Source organism: Pseudophryne corroboree, chromosome 2 (assembly GCF_028390025.1).
Source record: "Pseudophryne corroboree isolate aPseCor3 chromosome 2, aPseCor3.hap2, whole genome shotgun sequence".
Classification (NCBI taxonomy): Eukaryota; Metazoa; Chordata; class Amphibia; order Anura; family Myobatrachidae; genus Pseudophryne; species Pseudophryne corroboree.
Genome location: NC_086445.1, coordinates 407,921,254 through 407,939,083, shown reverse-complemented (window position 1 = coordinate 407,939,083; position 17,830 = coordinate 407,921,254). Strand labels below are relative to the sequence as shown.

At 41.5% G+C, this 17,830-nt stretch overlaps 1 protein-coding gene across 1 annotated transcript in view; it reads left to right on the top strand.

Annotated features, from left to right (window-relative positions):
• The window catches only part of IL18R1 (interleukin 18 receptor 1), a 96,370-nt gene that overhangs the window by 36,144 nt on the left and 42,396 nt on the right, over nt 1-17,830 (top strand). Inside the window, exon 2 of the mRNA XM_063957136.1 lies at nt 2,320-2,388. Coding sequence (XP_063813206.1) covers nt 2,320-2,388 — 69 coding nt within the window. The remainder of the gene's footprint in view (nt 1-2,319; nt 2,389-17,830) is intronic.

Genomic DNA, 17,830 nt, shown 5'->3' with positions numbered 1-17,830 from the left:
AGGCTGATATCTCTAGTTCTGGGCACAGTAGAGACAAGCTGATAGTGTCCAGCAAAAGGGGAGAGTCTCAGCTTTTGGATTATACCCTCAGAAAAACTCTATGTTAGACAGAACCTGAGATATCTGGCTGGGAAGAGCAATTAATAGGCTCGGATGGGGACCACTGCTTTCACGTTGGATATCTCCGGTTCCCCAAGGCCGATTTTCAAAAATCTGGTACCCCTGGAAAGAGGGAACCCTCAGCTATCAGCTTAGGGCCCTTATACTCCTGGGGCCCTTGGGCAAGAGTCCATTGAGCCCATACGAAAAGACGGCCCTGGGTGTATGGGCATAATAGACCCTGCATTTGCAAAAAATAGTTCAATGCTCTTTGCAGACAGGCATTTTTAATGAACCACTAAAGGAATCAATTGTTATACTTAAAAAAACCTAACTTAAATCCCGACTGCATTACCAATTACATACCAGTATCTAACCTTCCTTTTATAGGAAAGGTTATTGAGAAACCAGACTGTCATCCCATGATATTTATTATCCAGTCTAGTCAGGATCCAGGAAAACACATAGCACTGAAACAGCCCTGGTGTGCATGCTTAATGATCTTCTGATGACAAGAGATAGGTGACTGATCAATCTTAAACCTCCTGGATCTCTCTGCAGCATTTGATACCATGCAATTCTGATTGCGCGCCTAAAAATGTTTTGTGACTGTATGGCAGCCCTTAGTTGGTTAATATCATTTCTCACTGGCAGGTCACAGAAAGTTTAGTCTGGAGTATACTCATCGTCACCAGTCCCACTGCCATTCAGTGTTCCACTGGGTTCTATACTATCTCCCACACTATTTGCAGTATACAGTACATGCTATGACTGGGTAAAATAATCAGATATCATGGCCTGGTCTACCTGCTATGCAGATGATGCACAACTGTACCTGTCACTTGCTCCAGGTACTGAGAACTCAATAACAGCCATTAATGGCTGCATTGCTGAACTCCAGGAGTGGTTGAGATCCAGTTGGCTGTGAATCCTGTTAAAACAGAGGTCCTTATGAAGGGTGCAGCAAAGTCTATCCAATGTACATATACACGGGGGTTCAGAATTACTAAACACTGAACAAGTGCAGAATAGTGTTGTCCTGGATAGTGGCTTGACACTTAAACATCAGATATCGGTCAGATCCTCATTATTTCATCTGAGAAACATAGCCAGAATGAAGAACTTAGGGGTCTATTTACTAAGCCTTGGATGGAGATAAAGTGGACGGAGATAAAGTACCTTCCAATCTGCTCCTAACTGTCATTTTCAAACCCAGTTTTTGACATGGCAGTTGTGAGCTGATAGGCTGGTACTTTATCTCTGTCTGCTTTATCTCCAGTCAAGGCTTAGTAAATAGACCCCTCAATTCCCTCAGAAGATTTGCCTAAAGTCATACATGCATTTGTATAATCACATCTAGACTACTGCAATGCCCTCTACCTCGGTCTCCTAGCAAAAGAATTGCACTGCTTGCAGCTGGTACAAAATGCAGCTGCCAGATTATTAACCAACCAGCCCTGTTACACCCACATAAGACTCATTCTCTACTCCCTTCACTGGCTGCCTGTACAATGGTGAATCTGTATCAAGATTGGCTTACGGACTATCAAAGCCCTACATGACCAGAGCCTAAGGTACTTAAAGCAGCTTCTGATTCCTTACTGTCCCACTCGATTACTGCGATCTGTTGATGAAGGACTGTTAGTAGTACCTAAAATCTACCTGAATTCATCTAGGAGTTAAGCTTTTAGCTTTGTGGCTCCGTCTCTATGGAAATTGCTTCTCCGTGCAGTTCAAGAGGCCTTTACTCTAGATTCCTTTAAAAAAACCTCAAGACTTACCTGTTTACTCACACATTTCTCTAGTGCCCCTTTACTTCCTAAGAAAAATACAACCCGCATGCAAATGTAAAGCACTTTGAATCCTATTGGGATTCAAAGTGCTATATAAATAACATTATTATTTTTATTATTACATGTTCCATTCCCAACTCTAAATCTCTGTGCACATTTTAAATGTGTTCTCCCGCACCACACTACACTACATGGTTTTGTGAAGATGCAAGATTGTACCTTCTGCCCAGATTTACTCCTTTAGGAACAACTCCTTTACTATTTACTTGCATCGTTGATCCTAGTATCAACATTTGTGGCACTATACTCTATTTGTCACTACTTTGATTTCTTTCTAATTATTATTCCACTTAACTAGTCTGGTTACTATAGCATAATAATATGCCAACTAACATTATTATTTTGCTTTTCATTTACCGTACTGTAGGCCGAGAAGAAAATGTCGAGCCTAAGATAAAAGGAGTCGAAAAGGTTATAACCACAGAAGTAGAGCTGGGTATGTACTGTACCATGATTCAACATTACTCAGCTTCTGATAGTCGTCAGTTTGAGAATAGGAGAATCACAGGTATATTTTATCATGTCAGCCCTTCCTTCATGGGCTCCGAGTTTAAAGAGCAAGTAAAGACAACTTTGACATTAAATGATAGTATATGAAAACCCATATATATTCATAAGCTAAATATTGTACCTGAAATGACTAAAGGGGAGATGTATCAAATCTTGGAGAGAGATAAAGTGAAGATGCCCATAGCTACCATTCAGCTCCAGCTTAATTTTACGGTCTGTGCTAGATAAATGACAGCTGGGTACACAGCTAAACAATGGTGCGACCCAGCAACACAGTGATGCTCTGTAACGATATACTGCATCGCTGTGCACACCACTTGATGCTTCATATGACAATGCAATACTGTATATTGCTAAATGCTTCATGTAACAGTACCGCATCACACATGGAATCATCCTATTGGATATGCAGAACATCCAGTGGGGCAATGCGGCCACCCAATTCATCAAACAATGAATTTGTTGCATTTGAGGTTACACCCTACATGATGGTCATTGCCATCCATGGTGGATCGCAACATTATCCAATATATCATAGAGTGTGTACCCAGCTTTAGACGCTGATTGAATGAACTGAGCAACTTCTCCACTTTATGTCTTCATGATGTGCCAAATCTCCACCTAAGGTATTTATATTTAATTAAATCACTGCAGTGTGCAGTGTACCGTGAAAGCAGACAGAGTTGCTGAAGGTGATGATTTCTTGCAGCAGTGCAACACTACAACTTATGTGATAGGCTAGCAAGTCTCTAAGGCAACAACCTGCACGGATTCCTGATTGGAGGATTGTACATGAATTTTGGCAATTAATGTCAGTACAGGATAACCCTATATCTCATGTTTTGTATTAGAGCTTGCTGTGTCATATCTTAGATCCCATTAGTTCAATGTCCTACTGTAAAAATGGGAAATGTGCTTCATCTGCCTCTAATGTAGGAAGGAGCAATCGTTCAGTCTCACAGAGATAAAGTAGAATATCATGGTGAAAATGTACAGTGCATCTTATCTTCATGCTTCAGTATACAGTGCACAGGTCTTACAGGAGGAGAGGTACTGTAGTAAGCCTTGGAGAGAGAAAAAGTGGAGAAGTTGCCCAAAGCAACCAATCAGCTTCTTTCAGCTGTTTTCCTAGGTGTTTTATAGCTGACAGGACCAGACTGCCCATCTGGTACTTCTGGCAAATGCCAGAAAGGCCGATGGTCTGATGGACCGGTCCAGCCACGGAGAGAGGGACTGTCAAAGTAGCTCTGCCTCCTGACTCTCCACGCAGCCACCCAGCATACAGAGACAGAGGGGCATGCTGCAAGGCCACACCCATGAGCCATGGCCACTCCCCCTTTTATGCACATTTTTACTGGGGCTCTAATACAGCCCTAATCCATCCCTCATAGCTGATATGCTTAGTGGAAATCTTACCATTTAAAAGCCAGTGTGCAGGTGAGCCTCAAACCAGGGAGCATATCTTATGTTTACACTAATGTGATTGTAGTTCTCATGTTTATAACTCTGAGTGTTATTGGAGTTTGACTGAATAGATGGGGAAGACCAGGGCATAACTAGAACTCTGTGGGGCCCATAGAAATGTTTTGAAAGGGGTTCCCCCATAAAAAAAAAACACATTGCCCCCACTTGACAAAAAAAACAAAAAACATACCCAGCACTGCAGGTTCTGCTCCTCAGTGCCCCACTGTGGTGCAGTACAAGTTATTACCTGCTAGCTGACTGCTGCTCATCCTCTCAGCACCACACAGTCCCAAGGACAAATGTAATGAAATCCAAGTTGGCCGGAGGTGCGAGTTCACGGCCGAGCTCGGACCTTTTTTTCAAAGAGGCAATCATGCCTTGTAAATGATTGCTATTTTAAAAAGTTTGGCCAGGAACCCACACCTGCGGCCAAATCGGACTTCATTAGATCAGGCCCCCAGTCTTCACCTGCGTCATCAGTCATTAAATCACTTTGGGTCCTGCCTTAGTGGGCAAGGACAGTGTATGGTAATGTGACCTACAGATGTGTCCTTATATGTTGTTGTTGCTGCTGGCATCATGACATAGCACGGCCTCTTCGCTACCTCTGCCACCTCCCTGCTACCTCCGCTGGCTCCCCCTTTGCTATCTTACCTCCAGGGGACTTGCAGGGGCTTATTTATCATTAAGATATGAGTAGCAGGAGCATCAATGCCCACTACCTCCGCTGGCTCCGCCAGGTACTGTATGCCATGCAGCCTGCTTTAGCAAGAAAGGACACACTTCCATCAGTAGGGTCACGTCTAGCAGTGTCCGGGCCACCTTGTAGTGTGCAGAGCTGCCCAAGCAACAGCCAAGCGTGATGGTTGTTCTAAAGCAGTGGCCTCTCACCCTCCATATGGCCCTCCCTTCCTTCACTAGTACAGCCACCTCAGCCAGTGTAAGACACTAAGGGGGAAATGTACTAAGCAGTGAAAAGAGTGGAGAAGTGAGCCAGTGGAGAAGTTGTCCATGTCAACCAACCAGCATTGAAGTAACATTTATAATTTGCATACTATACAATTGTACAGAGCAGATGCTTGGATAGTTTTCACTGCTTAGTACATCCCCCCCCCCCCCCTTTTAAGGGGTCTATTCATGAAGCAGTGAAAAGATTGGAGAAGTGAGCTGCTCAGTGCAATTGTATAGTATGCAAATTGTAAATGTTACGTCAAAGCTGATTGGTTGCCATGGGCAACTTCTCCACTGGCTCACATGTGAAGAGGGGAGACGTGAAAGACGAGGGGGGGAGAAAGGTGTGGTATAAGAGCAAAGTGAATGATTCGGGCACTAGTGATGGGCAAAGCAAGACATTAACTGAAACAAACCACATGTATCACCTCAGTAAACAAAACAGTTTCTCAACACACGACTCTTCTAGGAATGCAAACTGCCGGGACTCGCGAATCGCGATTAATTTATTGCACGTTTGCAGAACTTAAGTTCCAATCCCAACATGTTACCTGGGAGTGAATTGGCTGCCATATGCATGTGGTACAGCAAGGAAAGCAACTGCTGTATCAGCTCACCGATGCACTGTGCTTGCTATGTAGTAACTGACAACTGCAGTATTATATTATTAATAATCAATTCATACTAGAAGTAAATACTATTTGCAGTACATAACTACTGTTTCTACACTCCACTCCCCGCCCAAGCAGATGCGCATCAAAAGGAGAGACGAGAGAGGGCGGACTGCTTCTGCATCATCTCCCCAGCCCAGTACAGTCAGTGAGTGCACAGCATTACCAGCTTGTGTTTAACTGGGAAAAAGGCTCCTGCTGAAGCAGTCATGCCTCAACACACCAACTTTTTGTGACTCGAATCTTTCAGTCATCTGCAACAGTCAAACCAACGTGTTGAAACATTCACTCAGTAGCCATCTCTATCGCATACTTGCCTACCCTCCCAGAATGGCCGGGAGGCTCCCGAAAATCGGGTAACCCTCCCGGCCCCCCGGAAAGGTGGGCAAGCCTCCCGCTGTCCCCCTCGGCCGCCCGCAGCAGTGAACAAGTAGGCGGGCCAAGGGGGTCCGATGACACGATTCGCTCTGAATCGCGTCATCGTAGCCCCGCCCCCCGCTATGCAGCGCCTCGTTTCTCGGCACAGCACAGCGGGCGGTAGAGTCACGATGACGCGACCCTGATGCAACGCCCCTGGACCGCCCATCCTGCTGCCGGCCACGCCCCCGAACCACCCGTCCTGCTGCCGGCCACGCCCCCATTCACCTACAACGCTGCCTCCTCCCGGAGGAGGAGGCAGCAAAGTAGGTAAGTATGCTCTATCGGACAGATAGATAGTAGAAGAAGATTGCGGAACAGATGGGTTGTGAAGAAAGAAGGGATAATGTGACATAGAGGAAGAAAGAAAGTGACAAGGGGCAAAGGTATACAAGTGGAGTTGAGGAAGGCCAGAGACACACATGGGGGTACATTTACTATTATTATTATTATTATTATTATTTATTTATTAACAGTTTCTTATATAGCACAGCATATTCCGTTGCGCTTTACAATAAGAACAACAGTAATAGAACAAAACTGGGCAAAGAAAGACAGACATAGAGGTAGGAAGTCCCTGCTTGCAAGCTTACAATCTATAGGGAAATAGGCATTGATACACAAGCATAGATGCTACCTATTGCGTTACTAAGATGGGATTTCTATTTAAGATTGGATGTTGCCCATAGCAACCAATCAGATTCTACTTCTCATTAATCTAGCACCTTCTAGAAGATAACACGTGGAATCTGATTGGTTGCTATGGGCAACATCACATCTTAAATAGAACTCCCATCTTAGTAAATTTTCCTCATGGGATGTGGAGTGGGAAGCAGATGCAATATGGAGGTGTGATTCAGAATAACCCATGTGGATGGGAGGGGTTCAGAGGCACACATACCCTGCAGCCTCTGCATCCTTCTACATACTGTAGAGACAATGACAGTGGGAGACAGGGACAGATATGCATGGTGGTAGGGAGGGACTATAGAGATGCAGAGCAGTAGGGAGGGGATAGAGTGATGCAGAGTTGTAGGGAGGGGATAGAGAGATGCAGAGTAGTTTTGAGGGGATAGAGCGATACAGGGCAGTAGGGAGGGGATAGAGAGGTGCGGGGAGGTAGAGAGGGGATAGAGAGGTGCAGAGTGGTAGGGAGGGGAAAGAGAGATGTAGGGAGGGGATAGAGAGGTGCAGAGTTGTAGGGAGGGGATAGAGAGACGCAGGGAGGTAGGGAGGGGATAGAGAGGTGCAGAGTTGTAGGGAGGGGATAGAGAGACGCAGGGAGGTAGGGAGGGGATAGAGAGGTGCAAAGTGGTAGGGAGGGGATAGAGTGAAGCAGGGTGGTAGGGAGGGGATAGAGTGAAGCAGGGTGGTAGGGAGGGGATAGAGAGATGCAGGATGGTAGGGAGGGGATAGAGTGAAGCAGGGTGGTAGGGAGGGGATAGAGAGATGCAGGATGGTAGGGAGGGGATAGAGAGATGCAGGATGGTAGGGAAGGGTTAGAGAGATGCAGGACGGTAGGGAGGGGATAGAGTAAAGTAGGGTGGTAGGGAGGGGATAGAGTGAAGCAGGGTGGTAGGGAGGGGATAGAGAGATGCAGGATGGTAGGGAGGGGATAGAGTGAAGCAGGGTGGTAGGGAGGGGATAGAGAGATGCAGGATGGTAGGGAGGGGATAGAGAGATGCAGGATGGTAGGGAAGGGTTAGAGAGATGCAGGACGGTAGGGAGAGGATAGAGTGAAGTAGGGTGGTAGGGAGGGGATAGAGAGATGCAGGATGGTAGGGAAGGGATAGAAATGCAGAATTGTAGGGAGGGGATAGAGAGGTGCAGAGGCTGAGACTGGTCATCAGACAGGGGTCTGCAATGGAATGTGGCTTCATTAGACAGGGGTTCTGTCTTAGGGGCTGGGAGTCATTAGACATGCATCAGACCCTCCAGGCTCCAGCTGTACTGTTTTGGCCAGTACAATACTGTTTTTTAATGGTCTGTACAGCAAAAGGGGCTTCACTGACTTCCACTTGGAATGGCACTGTTGGTAATGGCCCACAATAGTCCTCCCCCCTATACTCACCTTCCAGTCCTCCAGCACCTCATGGAGCCCCTCTCTTCCTTTGTTGAACATTGACATTACAGCCTATAAATTAATTGTGGTAGGATAGGAACTTTTGTGTGCCTCCTTTGTTGTATTGGGGATGGTTTTGAGCATGTACTGTACAAGTTTCTATAGTTGGGCGCTGCCTGCTGCTAGTAGACAGCATGGAGGAAAGGCTTCCTTTGGCTTACATCTATAGCCTGGGGTTTGTGCAGCTGAAAGTGTGCAGAAAAAAATGTGACGTGCAGGGTACGACGTCTGCATATACTACAGACGGGGAGCTGATGGGACCAGAGACGGATAGTGGGCGAGGGATACTGCATTAGTGAAGACTAGAGGCGGAGGAATACATGTTATATGATCTGTGTGGCAGAAGGTTATGTTGCTGGGAATTACATGTGATGTGGATGAGAAAAAGTAATATCAAAATAGGGTGTGTGTGGGGACACTGAAGCTTTTTTTCACACAGTGTGCCAAGAGGGCACACAAAAACATATCTTATCATCACAGAATAACCATGAATAAAGTGTATGTGAACATACATATGGAAAATAAAACACAAAGTGGTAGAAATTAAATCGGGTAAATCGTAAATGTAGCTAAAAGAACCTGGTAGGGAGGCCCTGGACAATGTAATTATGTAATAATGTAACACAAGAAGATAGGTGGGTCCTGTGCAGCCATCCTGGTAAGATACCAGCTAGTATGGCAGAGCTTGTGATGAATTTGTTCTCTGGTTGTTTGTGGGACGGTATCCATATAAGATTCCCATAGCATAAAAAAGTGTTCCACCTGTCTCTCCTTATATAAGATTGTTTCCATCCAATCCATTCTGAATATAAAGTGAGGATTATTCAAAAATAGAGATATTTGAGTAGGTGCACTATCAATCCAGCCCTGTATGATAGCTTTCTTACCCACAGTACTTAAAGCTAGTAAAATCTTTTTGCTCTCAAAGGTCATGCATTGTTTTGGGTCAAAAACACCCAATATTGCCCATTCAGGAGTTTCTTCATGAAATGTGAGTATTATATGTCTTCATAATATTGAAGTTTATATGTCTTTTATATATGCACCAAAAGATTAAATATACATATTAGTGAGGGAGGGAAAATATTTACACCTCTTCTTATCTAGCCTTCACATCTCTTCACTTCCTGCCCTAACCCGAAGTAGGTAACAAAACAAAGTATTAGTATTTTATGGTTTTAGACTCTGAATAACTACAATTTGTTCCTTGAGATTCGCAAGATAAGCCACACTTTCTTAGAATGGTTTGTATAATTATTTAATCTGCAAGCTGTAAACAAGGTCACATCCTGGACTAAGTTTTCCATACTGTGTTATTAACACTAAATGCACAGAGAGATTCTGTTTTAACCCATTTTGGCCCGGTACCTGAATCGGTTGAAATTTTTTTGAGATTTCTTGAGGGATGGCTAATCTTGACCCAATTAAGAAAAATCTGGTGGCAAATATTTTTTTCGCTGTACCGATTTCTGAGAAACAGACTGGGCAGTTTTCTACCCAATGGGCCAATGGAGTAAGTAATTTTGGAGAAAAAAACAACTTTTACAAGAAAACATGAATTTATTCAACTATACCCCTAGTGATGACAACAATATTGATTAGTATTGAGTATTAACAGTATGTTAGCAGTATTAATCAGCAGTAAATGTAAGGTAAGTACTCATGTATGGGCTGCATATTTTTCAAAACACTTTGGATGCAAACTCACATTTCACTTTTTGCAAATAAATGGAGTCTTGCTATGGCAAACTTTGCAGCATTTAGGCTTATCTGGAATTCTACAAATTTAAAATGTTGAACACTTGTACTTGGCCTTTCATCTTTTTCAACCTCCCTATCAGCCGATTGATGATACCCCTTTCACACCGCAAACCCGGGTCCGACCCGGTATTTTGAATCCAGGTCCAACCCGGGTTGGACATGCGTCAGACCCTTTCACACTACACTTTCAACCCAGGTTATTGCAGAGTTGGCTCCTTTTAACTTAAGCCGGGTCAGCAATTAAAACACCATGGATGTCATTTTAAATGGACTTTTGTTGACTCAGAAAGAAGAGGTGTCAGAAGGGGACAAAAGGAGAGGGTGGGGACAGCTCACAGCATTGCAGGAATCGTGGATGACAGAGCTATGTTTATATACACAATTGCATCTTTAACATACCTCCCAACTGTCCCATTTTTCACGGGACAGTCCCGTTTTTTTGGGACTGTCCCACCTGCGGGCCGCAGTGTCTCGCGTTGGAGCGGGGGTAAGCTGGGAGGCTCCTGTCACTGCTGCTCTGCGTAGCAGAGCAGCGGTGAATAGACGCTGTGCACATGCATCTATTCACAGGTGACAAAGGGAGAGGGGGCATGCCAGCAGCTCAGGGAGCGCTGGGCATGCCCCCTCAGTGACGGTACAAGGGGGCATGACAAGTGATCAAGGCTCTGCCGTGAGGCCATGCCCCTTTCATATAGGCCACACCCCCTTTTCGGGCACGCGCAAAGGTCCCTCTTTGTACTTTGAATAAGTTGGGAGGTATGCAGAAAGCTGCCTAGCAATCTCTACCACACCTCTAATTCATAGTAGCTGTTAATGCTCTCTTGTTCTCTGTCTTAATGCTCTCCTGTGTAGCAGGGCTCAGGCTGCTGACATCATCAAGGCACACAAAAAACAGCCAATCAGCACTTTTACATGAATGCAGGGTTGAATAACCCGGTTTGGCACTTTAGAGTGCACATTGACCTGGGTCCAAACCGTGTATAACACTGCTTTTATACCGGGTTGAAATGCAGGGTTACTCGACCCGGGTTATTCAAAAGTGGTGCTTTTAGACTGCACTTCGACCCGGGTCGAGCCAACTCAACCTAGCAATATCCCGGGATATATTTGTGGTGTGAAAGGGGTATAAAAAGTGCATGAGTGATTTCATCTCTGAATTCCAGCTGTGATAAAGGATGTTTTTTTCTCTTTTTGCTACCAAAACATGTAATTTCCAAGCATTTACCATCATGTTTGAAAGCGTATTGGTGAAAGTGGCCACCACCACTTCTTTGAGTGAATACCAATTCAGTAATTGCCTAAAGTATTATTGTGATGGTCAAATTTGCAGCACAGCGTTCAGGTCTGAATTACCCCCCTTCTTCTACTACAGAATAAAAGGGGTAATTCAGACCTGATCGCTGTGCTGCAAATTTTGTTGCCCTGCGATCAGATAGTTGCTGTGCAGGGAGAGTATAAATTCGCCCCCTACAAGTGTGCAATTGAATCTGTATGCCGTGCAAAAATGTCCCTCAGTCAGCGGACAGCTGCAAATCCATTCGCAACTGACTCCCCATCGAATGGTTTTTCCAGTGTGTGCGCAGCCCAGGACTTACTCCTCCAGTGCGAAGAAATCAGGCTGATCGGTGCCGGAGCTGATGTCACACACCCTCCATAAAAACACTTGGGAATGCCTGCATTTTTCCGGATACACCCAGTAAACTGTCAGTTACCACTTATAAACAGCCTCTTCCTGTCAATCACCTTGCAGACGCGGTGCATACGCATGCGCAGTCATTCCATAATCAGCTGCTGTAAGAAAATGCACATCAGTGATCAGGTCTGAATTACCCCCAAGGTTTGGTACAAGTAACCATTTGCAGAACACAGACACCAGGTTTTGAATCCGAAGCTGATAGGCTTCCTGTGAATGAACATTTTACATGAGTGACGAGTAAAATAGAGGATCATTTGCTCATTGATCAAGAAATTGCAAGAAAATACACCAAACTGCATGAACTGCTTATTTGCTGCATAAATATATGGTCTAATCTAATATCAATAAATATATATAAATATAACTCTATTTCATCTTTTCTAAACATGTAACTCCAAAGTTACATGTATTTTTTTTAAACAAATAAATATATATATATATATATATATATATAGATACAATTATTCAGAGGGCGCACAACAGAGTAGCTATTTCAAAAGAGAAATCAAACCAGCGTAACCCAAAAGACAGTACATTTAATAAAATGAATTAAAATTCTGATACATTAAAATGTAATACAATGGTACAATCGTCATTTGTACAAAGAAATGATACTTTCTAAAAAGATTTTTTCACAAAAATCCAACGCGTTTCGTCCGCTATGGACTTCATCAGGGGTACAGATCATAGGCTGGTGATGTAAATAGAGGAAAAAAGGAGGAAAGAACAAAAGAGAAAATAAGACAAAAATCAGACATCAGTTGATATCACATTTCTTATTAGCCTAACTTCTATGACAGATGTAGTTATTCAATCCCAAAAACAGATACAATTTTCAGATTTGGGAGGAAATACATTCTCTAATATTCCAAAAAACACACATTAAAGAAAAGACATATTGAGAGAAGAATGGTATTGCCTATTGTCTAATTCAGTATAGCCCAATTTTACTTACTGTGAGGATACTTTATGATGATCCCCCACGTGATCTCACTGTGAGTAAGGATATAAAGTGGTGGGCATTTCTAATAAAAGAGATCCATATGATAAGTACTGATTTCACAGGATAATTCAAATGTTAATATGGTGGTAGAATGATTATCAATCACTCACATAAATGGGATTAGAACTTTTTATTGAAAGTCAGATGTTCTTTATTGAGATTTCTAGATAAATACGAAAAGTAATTTAATTCCCAATCTAATTCATATAATTTCTACCTATATTCATATATATCATACTCACATTCGATTTTAGCAATAGGTATAACCAGTTAGGGAGTATCCTCCAGGGTTAATAAAGTACCATACGATATCTACATAAATTGAATATTACATTAATTGGTACCTAATTCTTTTTCCAATTTTAATTTTAAGAATTACCTATATTCTCATGTGTCATACTCACATTCAATTCTAGCAATGGATATGACCAGTTGGAAGAGGTCCTCCAGGGCTAATAAGGTACCAAAAGGTATCTATATGGATTGAGTTAGAATTAAAGGTACTTAATGGAGTTCAGAACATAAATTAGATAATTGGAATCTTATTCACTAATGGACTTACTTTAAACAAGGTAAATCAAAAGACATCAGGTCAAGGTATTCAGAGGAGTTAAATATAATAAAATATAATAATAACATCACTCCATTAGAAAGAAATGCTATTAAGAACCTAGCAAAGGATCCTAATACAATTATTAAATCTGCAGATAAAGGGGGTGCAGTAGTCCTCCAAGACAGATCATTATACCTGAAAGAATCCTACAATATACTGGATGATGAACTAACTTATGTTAAACTTGAAAAAGATCCGACTTCAGAGTTCCAGGATTCATTGTATAACCTCCTGAATAGTGCTAAAAGGAACAGTTTAATTTGCAAAGAGGAGTTTGATTACCTTTATAAGAAATTTCCAACTATGCCTTTATTCTATCAACTGCCCAAAGTACACAAAAACAGAGAACTTCCACCGGGCCGTCCTATTATTGCAGGAGTAAATTCCTTGACATCCAATCTCTCGCATTATATAGATTTAAAATTACAGCCTTATGTGTTACTTAATAAATCCCATTTAAAAGATTCCACAAGCCTACTGAGACTTGTGGAAAATTGTAACTGGACAACTGATAATAGATGGCTAACGGTGGATGTACAAGCCCTCTATTCCTCTATCCCACATGACAGGGGAATAGAGGCAGTGAGACATGTACTGGAAAATGATCCTAAGAATACACAATTAGAAGTTATATTCATTATAGATTGCATTAAGTTCATTTTAGAACATAACTTTTTTGAATTTAATGGTACCTACTTCCTACAGAAGCAGGGTACTGCGATGGGGACCAAGTTTGCCCCATCGTATGCTAACTTATTGATGGGAGAGTGGAAAAGTAAATTCATGTACGATACAGAATTCGAAAAGATGAATATAAAACTATATAGAAGGTATATTGACGATCTGTTATTCATATGGCAGGGAGACCTTAAGAGTATTGAAACCTTTATGGACCATTTGAATAAGAACGAATATAATCTCAAATTTACATATAAGACAGATCCCACGACCATAGATTACTTAGACCTGGAATTAAAAGGATGCAGTTTAGGAGGGGTGACCACTAAGACCTTCTTTAAATCTGTAGATGCAAACAGTTATATACCTCAATACAGCTGCCACCATCCAGTTTGGAAAAATGGAGTACCCTATTCCCAATTTGTTAGGATTAGAAAAAATTGCAGCAATATTACGGAGTATTGGGAACAATCAGCCATTCTACACAGTAGGTTTATAGAAAGAGGGTATGACATCGACCTCTTGAATGAAGCTAGATCTAAGGCTTCAAAAAGGTCAAGGGTAGATCTTATAAGTGAAAAACCCCAGATAACTCCCTTTAGTAGGAGTCAGTCAAGATCCTTTGTCACTCAGTACAGTAAAGATGCAAATAAAATAAAGAAAATAATGACAAAACACTGGAGTATACTACAGAAAGACCCCATCCTAGGACCTACATTGCCAGACAAACCCCAGCTAGTGTATAAAAAAGCACGAAATCTTAAGAGTCTGATAGCACCAAGTAGTCTGAAGATTGATAAGTCCTTGAATCCTTTAAGTGATCATTTTTTGGGCAAAAAAATGGGGTTGTTTCCCCTGTAATCAGTGCATATGCTGCAAATACATGCAAAAGGCCTCTGTTAAACTAAAAATGGATAATGGCAAATTTCATATACTAAAAGATCGGGTTACCTGTATCACAGAATATGTAATCTATAAAATAGACTGTCCATGTGGTCTCTCATATGTAGGAAAGACAAAACGTAAGTTGAAAATCAGGATCCAGGAACATTTGAGAAATGTTAAAAACAAAATGATGTCACATAGCCTACCTAGGCATTTTGCAGAAGTACATAAATCAGAAGTGACTGGTCTGACTTTCACAGTATTAGAACACATAAAAATTGATAAACGAGGAGGAGATAGAGACCTACTATTAGGGAAACGAGAATCTTATTGGATCTATACACTAAATACTCTATATCCGGTAGGTCTCAACGAAAATATAGACATTGTCTCCTTTTTAGGCTGTTAGCAGGAGATCTGGTCTTCCATACATTATTGCTTACATTTTCCATCATAGAAGGTGTATATATAGTAGTAGAATTGTAACCTAAAAACAATCGGATGACCATGCTATTTAAACATAAGTGTTTTTTGCACTATTGCTGGGAAATGATTACCTTGAAATGTGACCTTATGTTTGCTTAACCATTTAAAAGTTTTATGGTAATATCATTTAAGTATAAGTACCATTACTGACAGATAGTATTTCTAAAATATGACTGTATGTCTACCTAAATACCAGTCTACTACCTTATGGATATATATTACTTTTAAAGGTAATGAATATTTCTGTTTCCTCAATATTCTAATATATGGTACTTGATGATCATTTGAATCAGACTATGTAATATCGAATTGTCAACTTATGCATTGTAAAGATATTGAGAAAATAATGTTAAACTAAGCAAATAAAGGAATTGTTAGTATATCATTGAAGATGTTTACCCCTATAACTCATTATGTAATAATATTGTAGGTGGAACCCACTGCGCGCCACACTAATGAAAGTGGAGCGCATTGTCTGAGTGTTCGCGCAGATCCGGAAGACGTGCGTTCCACCGTTAAGACGGGTGGAACGCATAGCCGGATCCGGAAGTGACATGGCGCGGTCCATCTCTGTTCTGGATGGAACGCGCAGCGGGAAAACACTATCTCCGATCAGGACTCAAAAGAGATCCTGTATCGGAGTTTACCTTCCTGGGCTTAATCAGTATACCATTTTATCGGTATAAGTGGTTTGAACGCAAATCGCTCTAACAGGAAGTGGGACATAAGGCGGAAGTCCATGCGTTCCACCATGTTGTAGGTGGAACGCAAGGTGGAAGTCATGCATTTTTGTTTAATAAATTAACTATTTAAATGCTAGTCATAAGCTTTTAAATGAGGACTATACTATAACGCTCACTACCATCAACCTTACCATTATATTCAACTCTAACTAGCTTAGTATTCAGATGAATTCATGTAATTTAATTAACCTATCAATTAGATACAGGAAGTGAGGTAATACCCATTTGGGTATAAATAGGCCAGACCTACACTCTCTAGTTCACTTGGCATTCAGGAGAGGAGGCAACCACACATATCCAGAATTCTCCATTGTAAGTAGTAACCCTTGGATTCTAATAGATTAGGCCTTTCAATTGAATTATTCTAATTTTATTTTAACTTTAATTATAGTTGGATATTATCCACTCCTCTGAATACCTTGACCTGATGTCTTTTGATTTACCTTGTTTAAAGTAAGTCCATTAGTGAATAAGATTCCAATTATCTAATTTATGTTCTGAACTCCATTAAGTACCTTTAATTCTAACTCAATCCATATAGATACCTTTTGGTACCTTATTAGCCCTGGAGGACCTCTTCCAACTGGTCATATCCATTGCTAGAATTGAATGTGAGTATGACACATGAGAATATAGGTAATTCTTAAAATTAAAATTGGAAAAAGAATTAGGTACCAATTAATGTATTATTCAATTTATGTAGATATCGTATGGTACTTGATTAACCCTGGAGGATATTCTCTAACTGGTTATACATATTGCTAAAATCGAATGTGAGTATGATAGATATGAATATAGGTAGAAATTATATGAATTAGATTGGGAATTAAATTACTTTTCGTATTTATCTAGAAATCTCAATAAAGAACATCTGACTTTCAATAAGAAGTTCTAATCCCATTTATGTGAGTGATTAATAATCATTCTACCACCATATTAACATTTGAATTATCCTGTGACATCAGTACTTATCATATGGATCTCTTTTATTAGAAATGCCCACCACTTTATATCCTTACTCACAGTGAGATCACGTGGGGGATCATCATAAAGTATCCTCACAGTAAGTAAAATTGGGCTATACTGAATTAGACAATAGGCAATACCATTCTTCTCTCAATATCTCTTTTCTTTAATGTGTGTTTTTGTTATGCACACCAGTGCCTGCAGGAATGTACTGGTGTCAGAACTGTTATGCACTCCAGTGCCTGCAGGAATGTACTGGTGTTTGAACTGTTATGCACACCAGTGCCTGCAGGAATGTACTGGTGTCTGAACGGATAGGTATGCAAAGCAAATGAACTCACAGACAGACACAGAAGGTGATAGGGTAACAAAATACACACAAAGTGAACAGAGAAGCCCAGAGGCTAAGGAACTGGGTGTCTCCCTAGTATTAGTAATGCTCAGATGGGAAAAGCAAGATGTTGTGTTTTAATACGTAGAGAACCCGAAATGCTGTTGCTAAGGGCAACAGCAAAACCCTAAAGGGTTACCAACGGGTGTGGCAGTAAACTCCTTGGTCAGAGATGGAATGATAGACACAAGGAGAGTCTCCACAATCCTAATTCTCACTTGCAGTGCACAGGTTCAGCTTACTGCCACTAAACTGACACCTGACACCTTGCACAGTGAGACAGGATTTAGGCAGGCAAGTCTTAGAATACAGCCGCAAACTTGCTAAGTTCACAGAGTAGTAAAAGAACCCCAGCAAGCTAAACGACTGACTCCAGTCTTACTGCTAGGTCTGGATTGGCAGAGTGTAGTACTAAATCCCCAGGCCTATTTGCAGTAAGCAACAACAAATACAAAGCTACACAGTACTGGCTAACTTTCAGGAACTGACTAACCAACAAAGATTCAGCAGCATCTGCTTAA